Source organism: Oreochromis aureus, linkage group 1 (assembly GCF_013358895.1).
Source record: "Oreochromis aureus strain Israel breed Guangdong linkage group 1, ZZ_aureus, whole genome shotgun sequence".
NCBI classification, from domain to species: domain Eukaryota; kingdom Metazoa; phylum Chordata; class Actinopteri; order Cichliformes; family Cichlidae; genus Oreochromis; species Oreochromis aureus.
This window is the reverse complement of record NC_052942.1, coordinates 18,217,624-18,237,376: the sequence shown is the minus strand read 5'-3', so window position 1 is coordinate 18,237,376 and position 19,753 is coordinate 18,217,624. Positions and strand designations below refer to the sequence as shown.

The following is a 19,753-nucleotide window of genomic DNA, read 5'->3' as shown; positions in this document are numbered from 1 at the left end:
CATTTTAATGCAAATTTTCCAAAGGCTCACAAAGCTTTAGGGCAGCTTAAAGCACTTTTCCCATTTGCAGTATTAAATGTATTTCTTCTGTTGCCACAAAAAAGCCACATTGAATATAAAGCACGTAGTTGAAACTGGACTGTGGTTTAAAAAAAAAAAAATCCGAGTGTTTTCTCTCTATATGTTGAGAAACTGGGCCAAGTGTAATTGGATTGACAGAAGTAAGTTATTCTGACAATTTAAAAAAATATTATTATTCAATAACATTATTATTCAATATTTAAATAAATAATAAAATCCTTATTACAAGTTGGGAAAAAAAATTGCATGTTGATGTTGCAGATGATGCAGAGACTATATTTTCATTAGCCTCCTCTGTGATGTTGCCATCATTTATACCACAGCAGTGAAAGAAGGAATTTATCAAGCACGGATATTCCAAAGTCATGCTGTCAACTGGTTGTTGTTTTACTATTGTGGTTTAAACTGGATTTCATGTTGCTGCTCAGGTACAGTGACTAGGCCACGATGAGCCAAAAGAGAAAACAAAAGGGACAAGCTCTCTCTCTCTCACTACACAAAACATATTTATATGCAAATTAGCTTGCGAAACAAAAATGATTCAAATGCTCGATAGGATAATGTATTTAATCTGCGGGATTTGAGTCGTTGATGAGGGAGAGGGCACGGGATATTTCTGAAGAAGCACAGGGATGTGGGTGGGAGCGTAATCGGAAAAGTGTCTCATCCCTGTCTCAGTCGCAGTCGATTGGTGAATTGCATGTTGCAGTCAGACTTTGTGAATTTATGTGTGATACGGATTTTTATGAAGTGCAAGTAGTGAAGGCAAGGGAAGAAAACAGGCTGAGATCTAAAGATGAGAGCACTGTCACTGGAGACTGCTCTTCAGGGTCTGTAAATAGATGGCAATATATATATATAAATACATATATATAGTGTGATATGTTTGGATCCTGAAAATCATAAAGTGTACATTTGGAAGCAGAAAGTCTGTGGAATTTTACAGGATGTTCTCTCCAAACCAAACACTGTGATTGGCATTTAGTTGGTCCTGTTTCTGTGTCCAAGTGTGGTGACAGCACCTGCCTATTCCTTCTGTTTGTCTGCTAGTGTCTTGTCCGGTTTTCTCTCCGTCTGCTTCATCTGTATCTGTCTCTCTGTTTTCTTGGTGTTTGTTGCTCTGCATCCTTGGCAGCATCTTAGGATTTCTCCACAGCCTGTTCACTCTCAGTTTGCTCTAATGTTTCTTTTAGAAAAAAAAAAAAAAAAACTTCCTCGATCTCAGTTTGTGAATCGGAAAATGTAGAAATTAAATTACAAAACTGCACTCGCAGTGTTCCATAAGGCTTTATAGTAGGCTCCTATAACAGTACGCTGAACAGTGTACAGTATGTCACTTTAAAAAACAAACAAACAGCATAATAAATATATGAATTATTTATAAATATGTCGATTAGCAGCATTTTACTTTACACCACTATTAATTTTTAAATGGGCTATAAGATATAGTAATGTAGCTGTAAGCATATTCTAAGTGATTATTAATATATTTTTAACATCTACAACTCCTCATTAGGGCATCATGAGTGTGGTGTGTGACTGTGGTGCGTGAGTAGAAAATAGCAAAACACTCACACACAGATTTATTTATATATGTGTGTGTGTGTGCGTTCCAGCTCTCCAGTAGTAATATCCTCCTAATTCTGTCTATAACGCAGTAATGTCCTATATTTTTAACGGTTTCTAACACTCTGGTTTCCCATGCATGTCAGCTTTCTAATGTGTTGTCAAATGAACCTTGTTCCTGAAAAATTCCCATATGTTCGCTACACTCCCAGAGAGATATAAACAATTTACAAGAACACATACCAGCGGATGACACGCAGCGCTACAACTGACAGCTAGCAACCCGGTTTAATGGCCTTCTTACAAGACATCGCGTGATGTCACTGGCAGATTGCAAATGTCAAAGATGGTTCATTTGATCCTTGTTGCTTGGTGCCGAGCAGCAGTGGAAGCAAATACATTAATAGCGCTCATCTCTGCCTTCTGCTTCTCCGTCTCTCTCTCTCTGCCTTTTTTCTAACATCGCTCTTGTCTTTTTTTTCCCCAATCTCTCACACTCACGCTTTCACACACAGGTGGTCTGGTCATGGTATGAGTGAAATCAAAGACAAGCTGAAATGTTAAAAACAGACGCAGGCTGTATGCAGTGTCATGGCAAAGCCTCAGATGTTGCCATGGAGCTACAGTAGTGCACTAATGCGTTCTTCTCTTTTCATTTTCATCTTCTTTTATTCTTCTTTTACTTGTGCTTTATTTTTGTCGCAGGCTTTGTGCCGTCTGTCTTTGTTTTTTATTTCTTTATTTTTTCTGACAGTACCAAAATTAACAGAAGTTTAAGTAGCACTAAAGTGATACATTAGTGAAAAAAATGAATAAAAATGCAGTGATTTTGTAGACTTTAAATTAATAAAATAAGTGAAATTAGTTATGACTGTTTAACCTGACTTATGCACTATATTGCATATATTTTATCAATATTTCTTCCACATATTTAAATTGTTAGTATACATTGAATATCTGCTAGACCAAAGAGCTGCTGAATTATTTTTTATTGCTTAAATGTAAGGATACGTCACTTTGTGGCTTAGTTAGCTTTACTTTTAACTATCCTGCTTTGCTGACCGATCGGAACCATCCCCGCACACACACACACACACACATACACACACACACACACACACACACACACACTAGAAGTCTCCAGTGTGTGCTGTTCAAAATCTAAAGTCAACCATGAATACAGAGGCTGACAGGCCAATTATCAGATGTACTCCCCGTTCTGCATCCCCACCTCTGAGGGGAAGCAGATGTGAGAATCCTGTCACTTTTACTCAAGCCAGCACAGTTACATGGCCCAACAACAAAAGGCACAGCCTTCACAATAAATGGAGATGGACAGAGATGTAAACGTTGTCATGCAGTTTCATCTGGTGGATTTCCACATTTCAAGCTTCAGAAGATGCAGTAGTGTAGTGTCCGTCCGACTTCCATCCCCTGTATAATTTCATATAGGAACTGCATTTTTGACTGCCGATGCTTTGCCATGCACTGGTGCTTTGACTACCATCAAACATTTCATCTCCTATTTGAAATAATCACCATTTCAATACCTGGCATAACTGAAAAAGCATCTCTTTGCTTTGCAGGTGAATGTAGCTCCAGCATGTGTTAAAGCCTTGACCAGGATGCTGTACTGTCCATACTGTCGTGGAATGCCTGGGCTCAAACCCTGTCCCAACTACTGTCACAACGTAATGAGAGGCTGTCTAGCAAACCAGGCAGACCTAGATTCTGAATGGAACCTCTTCATTGGTAAGATCTGAATCGAGTGCCCTTGCACCTGTTTTTCGTTTTCTCTTTCTTTGTAGGTTCGTCGGCATGTGTTCAAACTTGAGCTTGTACTTCTAAGGCTGCATGTTTCTTTTCTAAGGCAGTGCCTTTGAATAGTCTCGATGGGAATTCAGTAGGATGCGCTGTGATAGATTCAGCTTTAAAGGATTTACAGAGACAAAACTGAAATCTTATTTGTGAAACCATTTCTTCTTTTTCTGTCTGAAATGTTGTTTGCTATTGCTGGAACCCTGGCATAGTGCTTAAAGCTCTGGTCCCTGCTGTTAGGGATTGATAAAGGAGAGTAGATCCTAGGCAAACACATTTTCTATAGTGTTTCCAGCTGAGCATGGTGAGTAATATAGCACTTCAGTTTGGCTGTAAGCAGCCGGCTGCTGTAAGCCCTCCTGTTAAATGGATACCAAGAAGGCATATAGAGTGTTCCCTCTGGATCTTTTGTAGGCCAGTGCTTTATTTGTTATGTACCCCAATCCCATCCTCCCACCCACACTAACAGAATTTTTTTTTTTTTTTAAATGGGGCACCATTTTTTAAGAGACATCCCCAAAGACTGTGTGTCAAGTGAACTGCACTTCTAAGCTTTTCGCTGTTTTGTGACAAGCCTGTCATTTGAGAAACCATGAGATGACGTACCGTTTGTTCTCTCCAATGGCACGTCTGAAGTCTCAGATCAACACGGGCCCCCATGCACTGAATGAGATGTCTCACAGCTTTATGACATGTGTTAAAAAGTTAGTGTCTTGTTTGGTTGTGAAGAGGAAAATCTATTGTCGCAAAGGGATGATGTGCTTGACAGTAATGGGAAAAGCTGTTGTTGCAACAGAACGATGAATCTAGTTAGACCCAAACACCCTTGGGGTGTCAGAAAAAGTGTATTTTTTTTAAATTCTAAATCACTTTTTTTTGTGCAGACATGGGTTTTGCTTTGGAAAGCCAGTGTGTTTCATTGTATTATAATTAGAAATGCAGAACCCAAGGGATGTTTATTTTTTGCTACAAAAGATTTGTTTTTGATGTCTGGTGACATTTTGTATTTGTTATCTGTTGCTAAAGTACTGTACTTCAATTTGCTTACCATGCAGCTCACAAGAAATATTGATCTGCCTTTCAGAGACAACTTCTAAATGTATCACAGGTCAGTTCTCACCACTGAAGCATATCTTTACATTATAGAAATTTATGGATTGAACCCCTACACAATCTGTCATTGTCCTCCTTTCAAATCATCAACTATTAAGGGAGGTTAGATTAAATGCACAGCCTTGAAGAACCCCCAGTGGCATTTACCAGTGGACTTTGCTCATGTTTAAATGTCACTATTGATACCATTGATGGTATCAGTAGTTGTATGACCACAGGAGAAGCTCAAGGCTGTTTTATTATTCCACAGTAAGAAAAAGAGGAGAAAAAACGCATTTATAAAGTGTTATTTCTCTATTTTCATTAAAATCAAGCCAATAAATCTACATTTATGTTTGCTATACCAAATCTACCAAGAAAAACACTCATTTTATTTCTGGCAAGTAAAATATTTACTACAAGAGTAGGGCTCCTAACACTCCAATACACAGCAAGAAAATAAAATATATATATTCCCACACAATACTTAAGAGTACCAATATGCCTGTAACATCTATTTTTAATGATGGTCATTTTGAAATGTCATGGCAGAAAAAAGCACAGGTGTAGTTAGTAACATTAAGGTGAATTGGTGCCAGAGCCCTGCTGCTGTTCAGACAGGCTTTGTGGCTTAAAATGAAATGATAATGTCATTTCTTACATGCCTGATATTCACTGTGGAAATGTGATCTTTAATTACATTGAAGAAGACAGAAATAACGGACAAAATTTGCGAACATTTTGTTTTTACCTTTGGTTTATTTGCCAGGTAATAACTGGCAGGCCAAGTGTTTTCAGTTTTTTGGGTTTGAATAATTTATCATTTGAACTTTTTTCTTTTTAATCTTCTTTCCTGAGAAGGATTTTTCTTATACTTACAATACTTTGGCTTAACCAGACTTCGCTAAATGCCAGTAGATTTACCACCTTACTGACATTAACATTATTAAACTTAATACACATGTCATTTAGACTAATAGAAATAAAATCCTGTCGCAATAATCAGGTTCTGGCTACGTGTTGCACTTTAGTGTATCTAAACCTTGAAAGGCAGATTTTAATAAGCAGGACTCCATCACTGTATGAAAACAGCTTTGCTTTTCTGCTTTCTCTTTAAATATTTATGGAAATGTTCTTTGCATGTCTGCTCAGTCACCAAACACAAAACTCACAGTGACTTCGGTCTTTTCTCTCTCGGCACATAAAATTTGCGCCACATCTCCTGTTTGCTGAGAAAATGACAATCACAATTTATCTGCCATAAGATATGTTGTGTCTCTTGAATAGTGGAAAATGTAAAACAAGGTTTGGTAATTTAATTCTTGTTTGTTTGTTAGATGATGGTTTTGGTGTTGTGGGGTTTTTTGTTGAATAATTAATTAATTAATTCAATATTACATTTAATCTATAAAATAAGCCAATAGGTCAAGCATAACATAGATTAAATATATCTAATCTATGCAATGCTCTTTACACCTTGTTATATATTTTTTAACCTAACCCTATTTAATTATTAATATTGTAAGTATTAAAAGACAGTATCTCAGTGGTACTATGCATGAGTAGGTGGTGAAATATTTTTCCTTCTATCTAGATTACACAAGTTTTTTTTTTCACAGCAACCATTTTGACATGAAATAGCAGGTAAACGCAGCACATAACCTTCATAATGTCCTTATAACAGTTGGGTTTTACCTACCTTTTCATATCAGAGTAACTGCTGTGAAAATGGCCTATGCTTTGGCTTTGAATAAGAGAAGAGAGATTGCTCTAAATGCTTTACAGAACCATTAAAACGTCTCTTAACATTGACAATGCCTCGCCATGAGATTAGAAACTAAAATATTGACAATCAAACAAATTAACACCAACTGCTGATTTTATTGTATACATTAAAAAAAAGCAGTTTGCATGTTAAGATGTCAGCATCACATTGTGTCTATGCGAGCATTAAAGCAGAAAGGAACACTGCTTTATCCCTGAAATCTGTGTAGCATTGAAACAGTAACGACCTTGGTGAATACTTTGATGTAGCCTACATATTGCTATGCAGAAGAAGAATGATCACAGCATCGGTTCCATACATATAAAGTTACAGTCACAGTACAGTAGTTTACACTTTGTAAAGGTTACTGTAATGACATTGTGACTTGCAGGCTGAAAAAAAAAGACAGGCAGTTCATGAACAATGAGGATAAACCTGAGGAAGAAAGTGATTTACCTGCTTGTAGCTACCCGTGCTGAGTGATTTTTGTGTGCGTCTACACGTGTGTGTCTGCGTGTGTGTTCAGGGAAAGAATTCAGGGTTTGGCCGTTGGATGATCCTAGACCATCAGTCACCTGCCATTGTGACAAATTTACCCAGCTCTGCATCATGACAGACACATCATTATCATTTTTCTTGTCAGCACCTTGTTAAAATACCCTCAGAGAGACGGAGAGAGAGAAAGAGGAAGGGACATGCATCCTATTATTCAAACTCTACAGTAGCTTTTTAGGCTCAGGCTACACCGTGAACAACGTCATTTTTGACAAGCAAATGTTATCAGTGTAACATAACCATCTCAGCTACACGTGGCTAAAATTAGAGACAGATAATAATTGACTGTTAACCTCCTTCTCAAATAGGAGGTTTAAAAATTGCTTTGCAGCTGTAACTCCAAATGTCAGGCTTGTTATTGGATTTCACATTTCACAGTCTTAACATGAAAAGAGTTTGATGGGTGGCTTCAGTATTTTCAGCTAATTAGCCTAATTCTAGTTTAATGTTCTTGTTCAATGCCCCAGCAACGCTAGCTAATATTACCAGTCACACTCGACATACTTACTGTTTCATTCCTTCGTGTTAAAAATGCAACTGAATCTGCAAACCTGGCCACAAAACACTGCTAAACAAACAAAGGCTAGCCAACTATAAACAGCAATGTCACTTAGAGACACAATTTTCAATCTGCTGCTACTGCTTATATTAGCTTAGTTTAGCTAGCTTTTAAGAGTTGATAAAATTTTACAGTTACAGGCTACGTCCACATGTACACGGGTATTTTTGAAAACGGAGCTTTTTCTTTGTTTTTGGGCCTTTAGTCCACATGTAAACGGGGTTTTTGGATCCCTGAAAACTGGGATTTTCCTGCCACAGATTTTCGAAAACAGTGCTTTTGCGTTTACGTGTGGATGACAAAAACTGAGATTTAGTCACGCAGCGTCAAAGGCTTGCAGCTTTTTAACATCGCCCTGTGCACCACGTTATTGTTTACATGAGATGAATTTCTACAGTGGCGGATATAGACAAAATATACACTTAGACTTACATATACACACACAGTTACTGTCCCTCCATTTAGAAACTGCTTCTATGCGCCATCTTTGTTCCCTCCCAGGTTCTAGACTTTCTGATCGGCCAACATTGGAGAGTAAAATGATGAATGCTGTAAGACAAGTTGGCATCTTTTATGCAAACTGTGGGTGATGTCAGCAATCGGCTTACAAACAAAGAACTCAAAAGGAGGTTTTTGTTTAGGGAATACACATTTTTCAACCTGGCCTGTGTGACTGAGACCTTTTGTGCCAAGCTGTAAACATGACTCTTAATAAGCTTAGCTGGGTATTTTAAGATGGAGCCTATTAGGATTCAGTTGCTTTTAGAGCATCTCTAAAGTGGCCACTACAGAAGCTGCATCTTCTTGCATTTCTTTCATATTTCAGCCCTGGATGATGCTGCATGGACTTTTATCCACATTGCTGTTGCTGGTAGCAGCACTTTACTACCACTGAGAGACTCAGGCTCATTCGGAGCCACATCTGCTTGCTTAAATTAAACTAATAAATAAATATTTTTTATTTTTATGGCGGTTTTTATATCTGATATTTACATAATGTAAGCTTATTACTATACAATGCAGGTATGGAAATAATTAACCAAAGAAGGGCTGGGTTTTTTTCTCTGTCTCTCTATCTGTTTGTTATTGTGAGCAGTTTTCAGTGGTGTTCAGTTGGCTGCACCCACAAAGTTCAGCAGAGTTCAAATTTGCATATTTTTGCACCCCCCACTAAATAATGAAGAGCTTTACACAAAAACTGTTTTACAGTGATGATGTGTGCCTGAACGAGGTTTGGGGATTAGTAAACATACTTAAAAGCATGTCCAGTGGAATTAATTAACTCTTTTAGCTTTAAATTAGGTGTGATTTGTAAAGACCATTGTAGTTTGCCAACTTCTTTCTCTGTGCTGGGCCCATAAACACATTATTTCTCCTAATTAAGATATAGACTTGTGTTGTCCTCTGGTGAGTCCTTTGACACCACAGCGTAAGTGATCCTCATTGATTTTATTTGCTCATTTCTTTTTAATTGCTAGGATTGGGTCCCCGTGTAACTGTACCTTCCCACAACCCACAGTTCATGAAGCCAATGTTTTCTCCTTCCTCCAAGAAAGACTTTCCGCGATCTCTTTGAGATCATGAAGATGAACAGTGTGTCAGTGCTTTAAATGATATAGATAGCTTGGCAGAAGCCATACTTTTGCTTTACTGTACAGCCTTCAAGCTGTGTAACTGTGCTCAGTTCTGCACAAACCAAAGTCAGTTTTTTCAAGAGGATTTAGGATTCGTGCGAGTATGCCATAAAGTACTGTACCTCTAAATTAAACCACACACACACACAGACAGACACACGGGCACTCGAACAAGTATCGAGCATTACAGTCTCAGTAACAGACATGACAGGAACAAACAAGGTAGCTGGTGGGGTTTTTTGCCTGTCAAAGAGCTGAAAAGGCTGGATGACTCACTTAGCCGAGTGGAAGTGATCTCCATATCCTCAGCATCATCAAAAACCAATGTCTTTTCTTTGTAATTGCTACTGGCTCTGCAGGATCTGCAGAGTACTGTTTTCCTGCATCTCTGGCACGAATGCGAACACCACTGCCCTTTATATTTACAACCAGCGAGTGGTTTTTGTAATATTCTGAATTAACTAAGCTGTATGATTTATTTAACTGATTTCATCCACACAGGCATATTGAGTGTTGCAAGATTTTATCCTCCAATTTCACATTTGCAGAAGACATATTGTTACTTATTGTGGAGCATATTGTTTTGCATATTTATTAAGGTTGTGGCCAAATCAGACTCCACAGGAATAATTCATTAAAATAAAGATGGTAAAATAAAGTCAGTTAGCTTAACTTAAAAACACTGAAAGCAAAGAAAAATCCACCCTGGTTGTGTTTAGCGACACCTGCCAAGCTGCTTATCGACTGACACATGATGTGTAGCCGTTTGATACGTCCCAGTTGTTCCACTGAAATTTTAATCATAGTAGCCATTTCCCAAAGATGACACCTACCACTTTTGGGGCACTGCAGGTTTGCAGTATCATATTCAATTCCTTCACTTAACTGCAACATGCTTAAAGCTTGAGTTCAATTTGTTATTCAGAGGCCATTCTTATGTTCCCAAAGTGCTGTGTTCACCAGTGTGTATATTTCAGCTCTGAAACTTGCTGCACGTGGCAGTGAGGTTGATGTGTGTAAGCAGATTATGAAACTGGGGAACATAAGCCCTTGGTAATATAGTTACTTTTTGGGTTATCCATCACAGTGAGCATTGCATCTGCTCTTAATGTTTCCTTTACCAGTATACATTTGTTTCCCTGCAAAAAACAGGAAAATTAACAGAGAGGCAGCAGAATTAGTTTTTTATTTTCTTGCAGCTGGAAAAGCAGAAAAATTGCCAATGTTAAAAGACATTAGAGTTTGTGGAAGAAGAGGCATGGTATTTGAGGTGTCAGATGAGCTAAAGTAAGCCAGACATAGCTGAAAGCCAAACAAACTGAAAAAGGTCCTATCAAGAATTATTTGTTGGTGTTGTTACTGAGCTACAATCCAGCTGTAAGTGCATGAGAGAGTGGTCGTGCAGGCTGCTAAGAGACAGACAGAAATGTTGGCAAGGTAGTGAAACTTTTGTAATTGATTCACCTCTTGCAGCTGCACATTAGAAAAAAAATGTTACAGGAAAATGACGTGATAGCGTTATCGTTTTGGCTTTGTTTTTGTTTGGTTTAGACGGCACAATTTTAAGGTGGAATGATTTTGCTTCCTCTCGTTTGTTACAATGTTAGATACCTATAGTTTCAAATAAGGTCAGTGTATGTACATCTTATCTCTTTAAGACAAAAGCTGCTCTAAATGGGTTTTTATTTTTTAACACAGCAACCACCTGCTGCATCCTACGTTTTTCTGCTGCTCTGTTTAGGAGTACTTTATAAGTTTTGTTGGTTATGAAGTAAAATTACATTTGCTTTCCATTTTTTGGGAAGAAAGCACTATACTGCAGCGGGTGCAGTTTCTTTTTGTCAGTCAGTTTTTAGCCTTAGCCTCAAGCCAATGCACTTGTCCATTAAGGCAGGAAATATGGAGTATGAAGTAGGTTTTTCGGCTAGGCTGCACATGTGCTGTCAGTTCTAGATCGGACTCAGTATCAAACATAAATGGATGGATTTAAGAAGTGACCATTTTAATCAGGAACTTATGTTTGATAGTATTTTTGCAGATTGTTTTCAGAACCTGCACACAAGCAGCAGAGGAGGCAGTGCTGCTGTAACGAGGCAAAGCAGCAGGAAATCAGATGAAACAGAGAGAGGGAGCTGCAAAGAGACGGCTTGTTTCAGACTCAGGATGAAGTGAGGTGCTGCATGAAGAGCTAGCATAGGATAAATAAGGATTTTGGAGCTGTGAAACATGCAAAGCTGTTCTGGTAAAGTCCAAGGATGATTGAAGCTGGACTTCTTCAAGGCAATCCTATAGGTTCCCTGAAAGTGATAGTAGAAGGTTGAGGCTTATGAGGCTTATCGTCACAAACACAAGTGTTACCATGAATGTCTTTAAGGAAGGATGATGAATATTATATAACATGTGCATGTCAGTTTATCCTGTCATACTTCAAATAAAGCACAAATGTGTCACTTTACTGTGAAACACAACTGCAGAACCCTAATGTGTAATCATTGGCATGTCTGTATGTTCTCATCCTCTCAGCTCTTCAAAGGCAGATCAGCGAGCCCTGTGGGCAAAAATTATTCCGTGGCTTTTTCCCAGTTAGTCTTGTAAGGCCCTCATATGTCACATGCCTCGTGTGAAGTGTTTTAAACCATCTGCAGGCCTCCTAGTTCTTGTTTATTTTATGTTAAAATTTAGCATCGCACCTCTACAACACGGCTGAACTGAGAGTTTAAACAGGAAGATCAAAAATTCTGTACATATGTTTGTATTTTCACAGGCACTCCCACATCATGAATGCTTAGCAGGTGCTGACTAGCAATTATATGCTGTGATAGACAAGAAATGAAAGGAGACAGCAGGTGCACTGTTGTATTTAGGTGAGCCATTCCGCCACTGAACAAAGCCAGCGTAGTTTGTCAAAAACAGCAAAGCATATAAACAGCGATCCCCAAGCATGTGCGGTGACGCAGTGGTTTGTCCCTGACGTGGCGCTTCTTTCCATATTAAAGTGGCAGCGTTGTTGTTTTATAATTTATGATTATGGAACTGTTTACTGGCCATGTTTACTATGTCAACCAAAAGACTTGTTCAAAGGGAGCGAGTCTCACTCGGGAATTCTTCATTCATTCATCACGATTACAACCAAAACATGAAGTTATGAATAAATTTAGGTTAATCATATCCGTTCCCCACCACTTTGTGATATGTTTGTCGACTAGGATTTAGAGTAAACAATCTACGTGCTGTTTTTGTAACACCTTTCATGATGAGCTCAGGCATGTGGAGAAAGACAGCTTCGCGACATCAGCTTGGAGTGTTTGTGTGCAGACACTTTCTGCAGTTTGCACCAGCAGATGGTGAAAGTTATTCTTTCCATTTTCATCACTGCAACCCTGAATCACTAGGCAGGCATATATTTATGGGTATTGTGTGGCATTGTGTTCATCGTTTTTAGTACAGCTGAATTGTCCCTTCATTAATTCATATTAATTCTGGAAGGGCACTTGCTGCAAAAACAAACTATTAAGAAATGATCACTGGAAACATACAGCGCTGTGAGAAAGTGTCTGCCACCTTCTGCATTTCTTAGTTTTTTGCATATCTGTCACTTAAATGTTTGAAATCATCAGACAGATTTTTATATTGCACAAAGATAACCTGAGTAAATATAAAATGCAGTTTTTTAAATGATGACTTCACTTATTAAGGACCTACCTACCTGACCCTGTGTGAAAAAGTAATTCGTCCCTAAATTTAATAACTGGTTGTAGCAACCTTGGCAGCAGGAGTTGCCATCAAGCATTCGTGATAGCTGGCAATGAGTCTTTCACGTCAATGTGGTGGAATTTTGGACCACTCTTCTTTGGAGAATTTTTTTAAATTCAGACCCGTTGTACGGTTTTCAAGCATGAAGGCCTGTTTAAGGTCACACTAAAGCACAGGTTCCCAAACTTTTTTTTGCTAGGCCCCCCTTTGTTTTATACAGAGCCCCGCAAGTTCATTAAGATTCATTAAGATGAACTTTTTTCTCTCCCATGTCCCTTGCGGGGCTCCGTAGCTCAACACGTGTTCACGACGCAGGGAAAAGTAATTCTGTCGGGGAGACCTACCTTGGCACTTGTGCAGGTGAAGCCAAAGGCAAGATGTGCTTCATCATATTTTGCAGTATTTTGCTTGGAAGGAAGTTGGTTTGGAAACATATTTGGCGATGCTTCATCTTCTGCTTTGTGTTTGTGTGGGAGTCCCGTCAAAAACCTGTCCGTTATGCTAGCAGTGTCCAAGCATCCTTTCTTTTCTTTTTTTTATTCATATTATTCATTTTTTTTATTCATAGCAAAGCAGTCAGACACTATCACACTACCACTGCCATGTTTGACTGTTGGTATGATGTGCTCTTTATAAAATGCTGTGCAAAGTTTTACACCAGATGTAACGGGACTCAAACCTTCCAAGAAGTTTAACTTTTATCTCGACAGTCCAAAGAATATTTTGCCACAAGTCTCGTGGTTCAAATATAAAATGATCCTTTGTGTTCGTTTTGGGCAGCAGTGGTTTTCTCTTTGAAACCGGTGGATGCCATTTTTTTCCAGTCTCTTTCTTATTGTTGAATTATGAACCTTAAGTTGGAAAAGTAACACCTGAAGTTCTTTACATGTTGTTCAGGGTTCTTCTGTGACCTCCTGGTTGAGTCGTCAGTGTGCTCTTGGAGTAATTTTGGCCGATCATTCATGGAAAGATTCACCACTGGGTTTTCACCATAGTTCACTCCAAAGCTTAGAAATGGCTTTGTAACCCTTTCCAGACTGATAGATGTCAATAACTTTGTTTCTTGGCTGTTTCTTTAGGTCATAACATGTTGTGTTGCTTATTGAGGTCTTTTAGCCTGCTTTGAGTTCTGGATTCAGCCGGTGTGGAAGTAATGAAGCCTGGGTATGACTAGTAAAATTGACCCCAGCTTTCCAAAATATGTAGTTAATCAGTCAATTTATGATTTAACAGGGGCTACAACAATATGTGGACTAAATGTAAAGAATCTCCGCTTTACTTCTTTATTATAAACTTTTCAGCACCCTAATCTGTGTTAAAAAACTCATCTTTACTTTACAAAATAAAACCTACATCTCATTCTTAATTGGGACAGTGATATTGTTTTAATCCCTATAGAGTAGGTCAGACAAGATGAATGTGAGCATGAATAGAAGGGATGAATGGCCTGAAGGGATCATTTCTGTACATTTGACTTGACACTCCTCCCACCAACTCCAGAGCAGTCATGCACAGCCCAGTGAGCTGTCCTGTGTTTTTCACTTGGGCCAGTCTGGCTTATGTGGTGTGAAAAAGTCCAATATGTTCCACCAATTAAACCAGAGTGTGATTCAAGGGGCAGTCAATGAATAAGAAGAGAAATCATTACGAAAAAGTCCCATTTTAACATAGATTTTTTTCAGTAATTTAACTAACCCAGGTTATCTCATTTGTGCTGCTACCTATAGAGCCTTAAAAATGTCACAGTATCACATGTAAAGAAACAGGGAAAAATCAAAATGTGTGTTTTCCTGAACTCGCATACGTCATAAAATTGTAAACGCAGTGTAGAAGGGAACAGCGTCATGTTTCATCATTTATTAGTTTCAGTGTCCTAAAATTATTAATATGTGGTTTGTTTGTTTGATTTAATGAAACCAGAGAACACATGCTGTGTGTATTATACCAGATCTTAAACTTATCCGTTGAGCATTAGCTTGATGTGAGGGAAAAATGCCCTTCTTGTTTAAAATAACAAAAATGTATTCAGTTTAATCGACCAGTGAAAAAATAAACTTACGCCCAAATCCATTTTTAAAGTTATTAAAAGTTATTAATAATCGTGCTAATTATTACTACAACTCATTATTTTTTGCTTCTCAACATGTTCACATCATAGTGGCTGATTTTCACAAATTCATCCACGAATGACCGCTGTGTGTACCGAGGGACTCTGCAGGTAGTTTGCTGGAGTCTTTCCAAATCCCACAGAGTGACAAAAAAGGGAGAGTTTTCCGCTAGAAAATCACCGAGCAAGCTGCCTGAAGCAAAGTTGGCACCATGCAGCAAGCAATAAATAACCATGCCAATACAGCCCACTGTGTCTATCAATGGATAGATGGATGAATAGTAGTACAAATCAATTGTTCATTTGTTAGAAAAATTATATTTTTTTTATTTGATTTACTAAAACTAAGGCCAAATTACAGAAGATCCCTATCAGATAATTGCAGTAGCAAAAAACCCTTTATAAAACAATTTATGAAGAAAAATTAGTGTTTGTCATTGCCAGAAATCTCAGGATATCAAAAAGAGTAAAGCAGAAACAGAAGTGACTGCAAATCTCTTTGTGTTTCTACCTTTGGGACCTTTGCATTCAAAGGCATTTTGAAGTTACCCGGTGAGGTGTTCCCTGCCAAAACATGTAAAATGTAAAATGTAAATCACATATTTCTACAACTTTGTTTAAACATTTGTTCATAATGTGAATCTGGTGGTCAGTAGACGGGAAAATGTCCCTACGAATGAAATCTGAATAACATAAAAGTCAACATTGTCTTTGTTGTCTCGAAGCCTTGAAATTGCATTTCCAGAAAAAAATCACTTGCTAAACCATTTTCAATAAAGTCCAGATCCTGGCCGCATTTAAAGTTAACTTTCAGGACATTTCTTTTCTTTTCTTTTCTTTCCTTTTCTTTTCTTTTCTTTTCTTTTCTTTTTCTTTGCTGCACAGTCTTGGTGACCCTACCCTGTGTCTTAGTGGTATGTTTGATGGTGTGGTGATACTAATAGTCCATTTCTAATTAGGGGAGGTAAACAGCTCAGTGCACATTCATATCATTTACATAACCATAAACAGTGCTAAAACCAAACAACGCCCTGGATGGATGGATGGATGGATGGATGGATGGATGGATGGATGGATGGATGGATGGATGGATGGATGGATGGATGGATATCACATTATATTAAAACTTTTGTACCAGCTCTATAATCCATGGCACTGGATGGATTAGTTGACTATACTAAAGACCTTTTCTTTACTCTAGGGTGTCTCTTTACAGTCATCTAACTGTGTGATCTAACAGCAGTGATTACGCTGCCACAATCACACATAGCAGCTCTGTCTGGTAAATGAAGGGCATTAAGCAGACTATTGTAGAATAACTCCCAAAGCCTGTGCGCTATCTTCAAAGAAAAGCCCATGGCGACGAGTTATCTTATCAGTGGCTGCACACATCATCTTGTTTTTAAATACCTAATGTTTTGATTATTTTAAGTTGTGCTGCCGTGAATATGTGAAGCCAGTAAGTGTGGCCATCACTATACCCAGTCGTTTTCCCCCCATTTGTCACAACTTTCACAACTTTTATCATGCTCGTGTATAATCTGCTACAGTATATGATGATGCAAGCTTAGGATGTAGCAAGTAGGGGTACCAGTGAAAACAGAACTAGAAATAAACCCTATGTTTAGCTGATTTGAACGTATGCAGGTCACCTACAGACTTTTCTTTTGCCTTGTATAATAATTTTTCCATTTTAGGTCCTGTTTCAACACAACCAACTCACAGAATGACTTCCATTAATTAGATTCACAAAGTATTTGTGCTTAAACTCTGTAAAGGTTCTCCATATTGTTGGGAAATGTAGAGGAATTCCAAACAGAATAGGTAGCAAGCTTCCTGTCATCCATCTAAACCTGGCTAACTGGGTCTAGGACATGAAGCAAGCCAAAACACTTAGACTGCATGGCAGTGGAGGGTAGTGGTGTCGATGGTATCGCTTAGAAACTAAACAAGACAATTAAAACAGTACGTGAACTTTAACACCATTCACGGTTTCAAGATATTATTTTTTATAGTTCTTGTATTTTATATTTTATCGGAAGTCATTTAAGCATGTAGAACTAACCCCCTCTTAACAGTTCATATGGTTGACTCATACTCGCAATCCATCAAATATTCATTAAGCTATATGAAAAATAGGCTGTCAGAACTCCACTGAGGATATCATTTAGGTCTTTGAGTCTTTTATGGAATGGGTAACAGAATTGCTGCCAATTTCCCATCTACTCTCACTGAATTCCACCGAGGATTTTTTTTTTTTTTTTTTTTTTTTGCAAAAGCATTAGAGAAGTACTCTGCTAAACATAGGCAGCTGAAGACTTCACAGGACTGAAGCTGGTCCCCTGCAATGACCTCCAGCCAGCTCCTGATGGAAATCTAACCAAGCATCACGCCCAATTTGAGACTACAGAGTAAACAAACAGGAGCGCTTTTCAAAGGCACAGGCACTAACAGAGTGAAGAGGGAGACTATCTGCGTCTGTATTCACTCAGTATGCTTTAAAAGCGAGGGCCTGGCATACAGTAGACAACATAGAACATAGACATGTTTGTTCGAATGGTAAATAATTTGCAGTACAAATTATAAACTGAATTACAGTCGGACTTAGAGAACGCATACACTATATATAGACTTATGTAGACACCTCCCCTTTTCCCATCAAAATCAGAGCTCTAGTTTTACCCATGAAAAGTAACATTTTAGTCTTTAAGTTTAGCATCCTTAAAAGAACCTTAACACTCATACTCAATGAATCCCCCATTGTCTGTCAAAATCTGAACTTTGGTGTCTGAGATGCTGCAAATGCCCTTTGAGTGCGCTGCCTGTGAGTCTGATTTCTCTTCTTAAACAAGCAAAATGTCAAAGGAAAAAATAACCAATCTGAAATGTTTATTAACAAATTCATAAGTTAAACTCTTCAAGCTAATGAGGCCCTTTTCAGATAGTTATTGCGGCAGCAAATAATTACATAGTAATTAGGACAGAATAAATAGTATATGTAAAGAATATTAACATACAACGGTTAAAATATAAAATGTAACAAAAAACAGAAATGTTACAAAGTGAAACAATGAAATCACAGATATATTGTGGATTAATGGATAGCTATCAGTGATTTTCATCATTAAAGCTCATGTTGTTAAGACTGTTTATGTGCTACATAGACACTCGATAGCACCAAGTTCAGCTCTCCCACCTTCAGCACTAGTAACCAGAAACATAACATCATGTTGATAAATGTCTTTGTTAATCTTTCTCTGACTTTATTTTTTAAAGGTATCTGTTTTTATTTAAATACTAGAGATATTACAGTTTTAAAAGACATGTGGAAAACCTATCAACAAAGTTAAAGACATATATTGGGTTCTTGTTTCGTCAGATCTTTGTCATTCGCGGATAGTCAGATCACTGTGTAGTCCACAGTTTTGTCTGTGCTTGATTATAGGGATATTGTTTATATGCACGCTTCTACCACCTTGAAGCCGCTTCACTCTGTGTATCACTGTGCGTTGCAATTTATCACAGGTGATTAATTTCTTACTCACCATTGTATCTTATATGAAAAAGTGGAATGGTCCTCCCTAATGAATAAAAGCAGGCAACCTTGCATGAGGTTTATTTACAAGGCCCTACTGCATAGATTGTCAATGTCAGGTCCCAGGACATTTTAGCATTAGCTGTACTTGAAATGAAAATGAATTACTTTACACTACTTTATATTTTCCTGCATTCTCTGATTTCATTGGAGCATTTTAAAAGGTCATATATATTTATCTGCAGCTCCTCTTGAATATATGTTTCTTAATTTGTGATCACATATAAGGTCATTTCATCGTGTGGTTGTATGTTTTTTGTGCACAGGTCTCTCCTGAAAAAGAGCTCTCGATCTCAAACAGAGAAACAGTTTAAATAAAGGATTTAATAATAACAGTGATGTTACATATTAACGTTACACTTTTTCTTTTGAATAGGCTGTGTTGCAGCGTGGCAGCTGCACAACTCTACTAGACCTGAGAGCTGTTACAGCTTAATTTGTTAATTGTTAATACCAGGTTAGTGATTTAATCTTTGTTTTTAATAGACCCCTCTCGAAAAAGGCTAGTACTCCCTCTTCTGTACTCATCTGTCTCCTAAATCACTCCTCTTAGTCAAGCGGGTGAGCTTAATATCCTGCCCTGTCAATTGCCACTGAGAGAAGGGGGATTTTATATTTTTTAAATCTCATGATAGCCACTCTGAAATGCTGGCCTGAAGGCAGGAGCTAAACACATTCCACAATGGCTGGTCAGGACAGTCTTGAATGGTATTGGCTTTCCTCAGTGCCTCTGTGCTGCACTGTAATTGCAAGAGCTGTAGCTGACTTACCCCAACGATCTTATTTGTCAATTTTACAAGACCCCTAAGCTTTTCTTTAGTGAACAAGGTGAAGTTTCCACACAAGGCTAAAATGCATAATATTAAAACCGAGATTATGCAGTTCAATCTCAGGAAAAGTTCCTTAGAGCAGTCACTGGGGGATAAAGAGCTCAGTTTTGACTCTTGGGTAACGGTTTTATATTCTTTCTTTTACCAACAATCAGTGATTATTGATTTGGTTTCGGTTTAACAACAATAACAACTTTCTGACCATTAGAAAGTAATTTCAGTTGCCTAAACATAATCATGGCTGAACCACAGGGGTGTCCGATTAGCACGCACTCAAAAATCATGCTGACAAATGACCTGCTTTGCCATTTAGACATAAGAGCCTCTTGCCCTGATTTTTTTGGAGTGCTCAGTAGTCTGAAACTACTGAGCTGTTTTGAAACTGCATTTGCAAACTT

At 38.0% G+C, this 19,753-nt stretch overlaps 1 protein-coding gene across 3 annotated transcripts in view; it reads left to right on the top strand.

The window, feature by feature from the left end:
• gpc6a (glypican 6a) overlaps positions 1-19,753 on the top strand; it is a 153,545-nt gene that overhangs the window by 80,712 nt on the left and 53,080 nt on the right. For all 3 annotated transcript variants that reach the window (XM_039609537.1, XM_039609535.1, XM_039609530.1), the window contains exon 4: positions 3,234-3,399. In XM_039609537.1, coding sequence (XP_039465471.1) covers positions 3,234-3,399 — 166 coding nt within the window. The remainder of the gene's footprint in view (positions 1-3,233; positions 3,400-19,753) is intronic.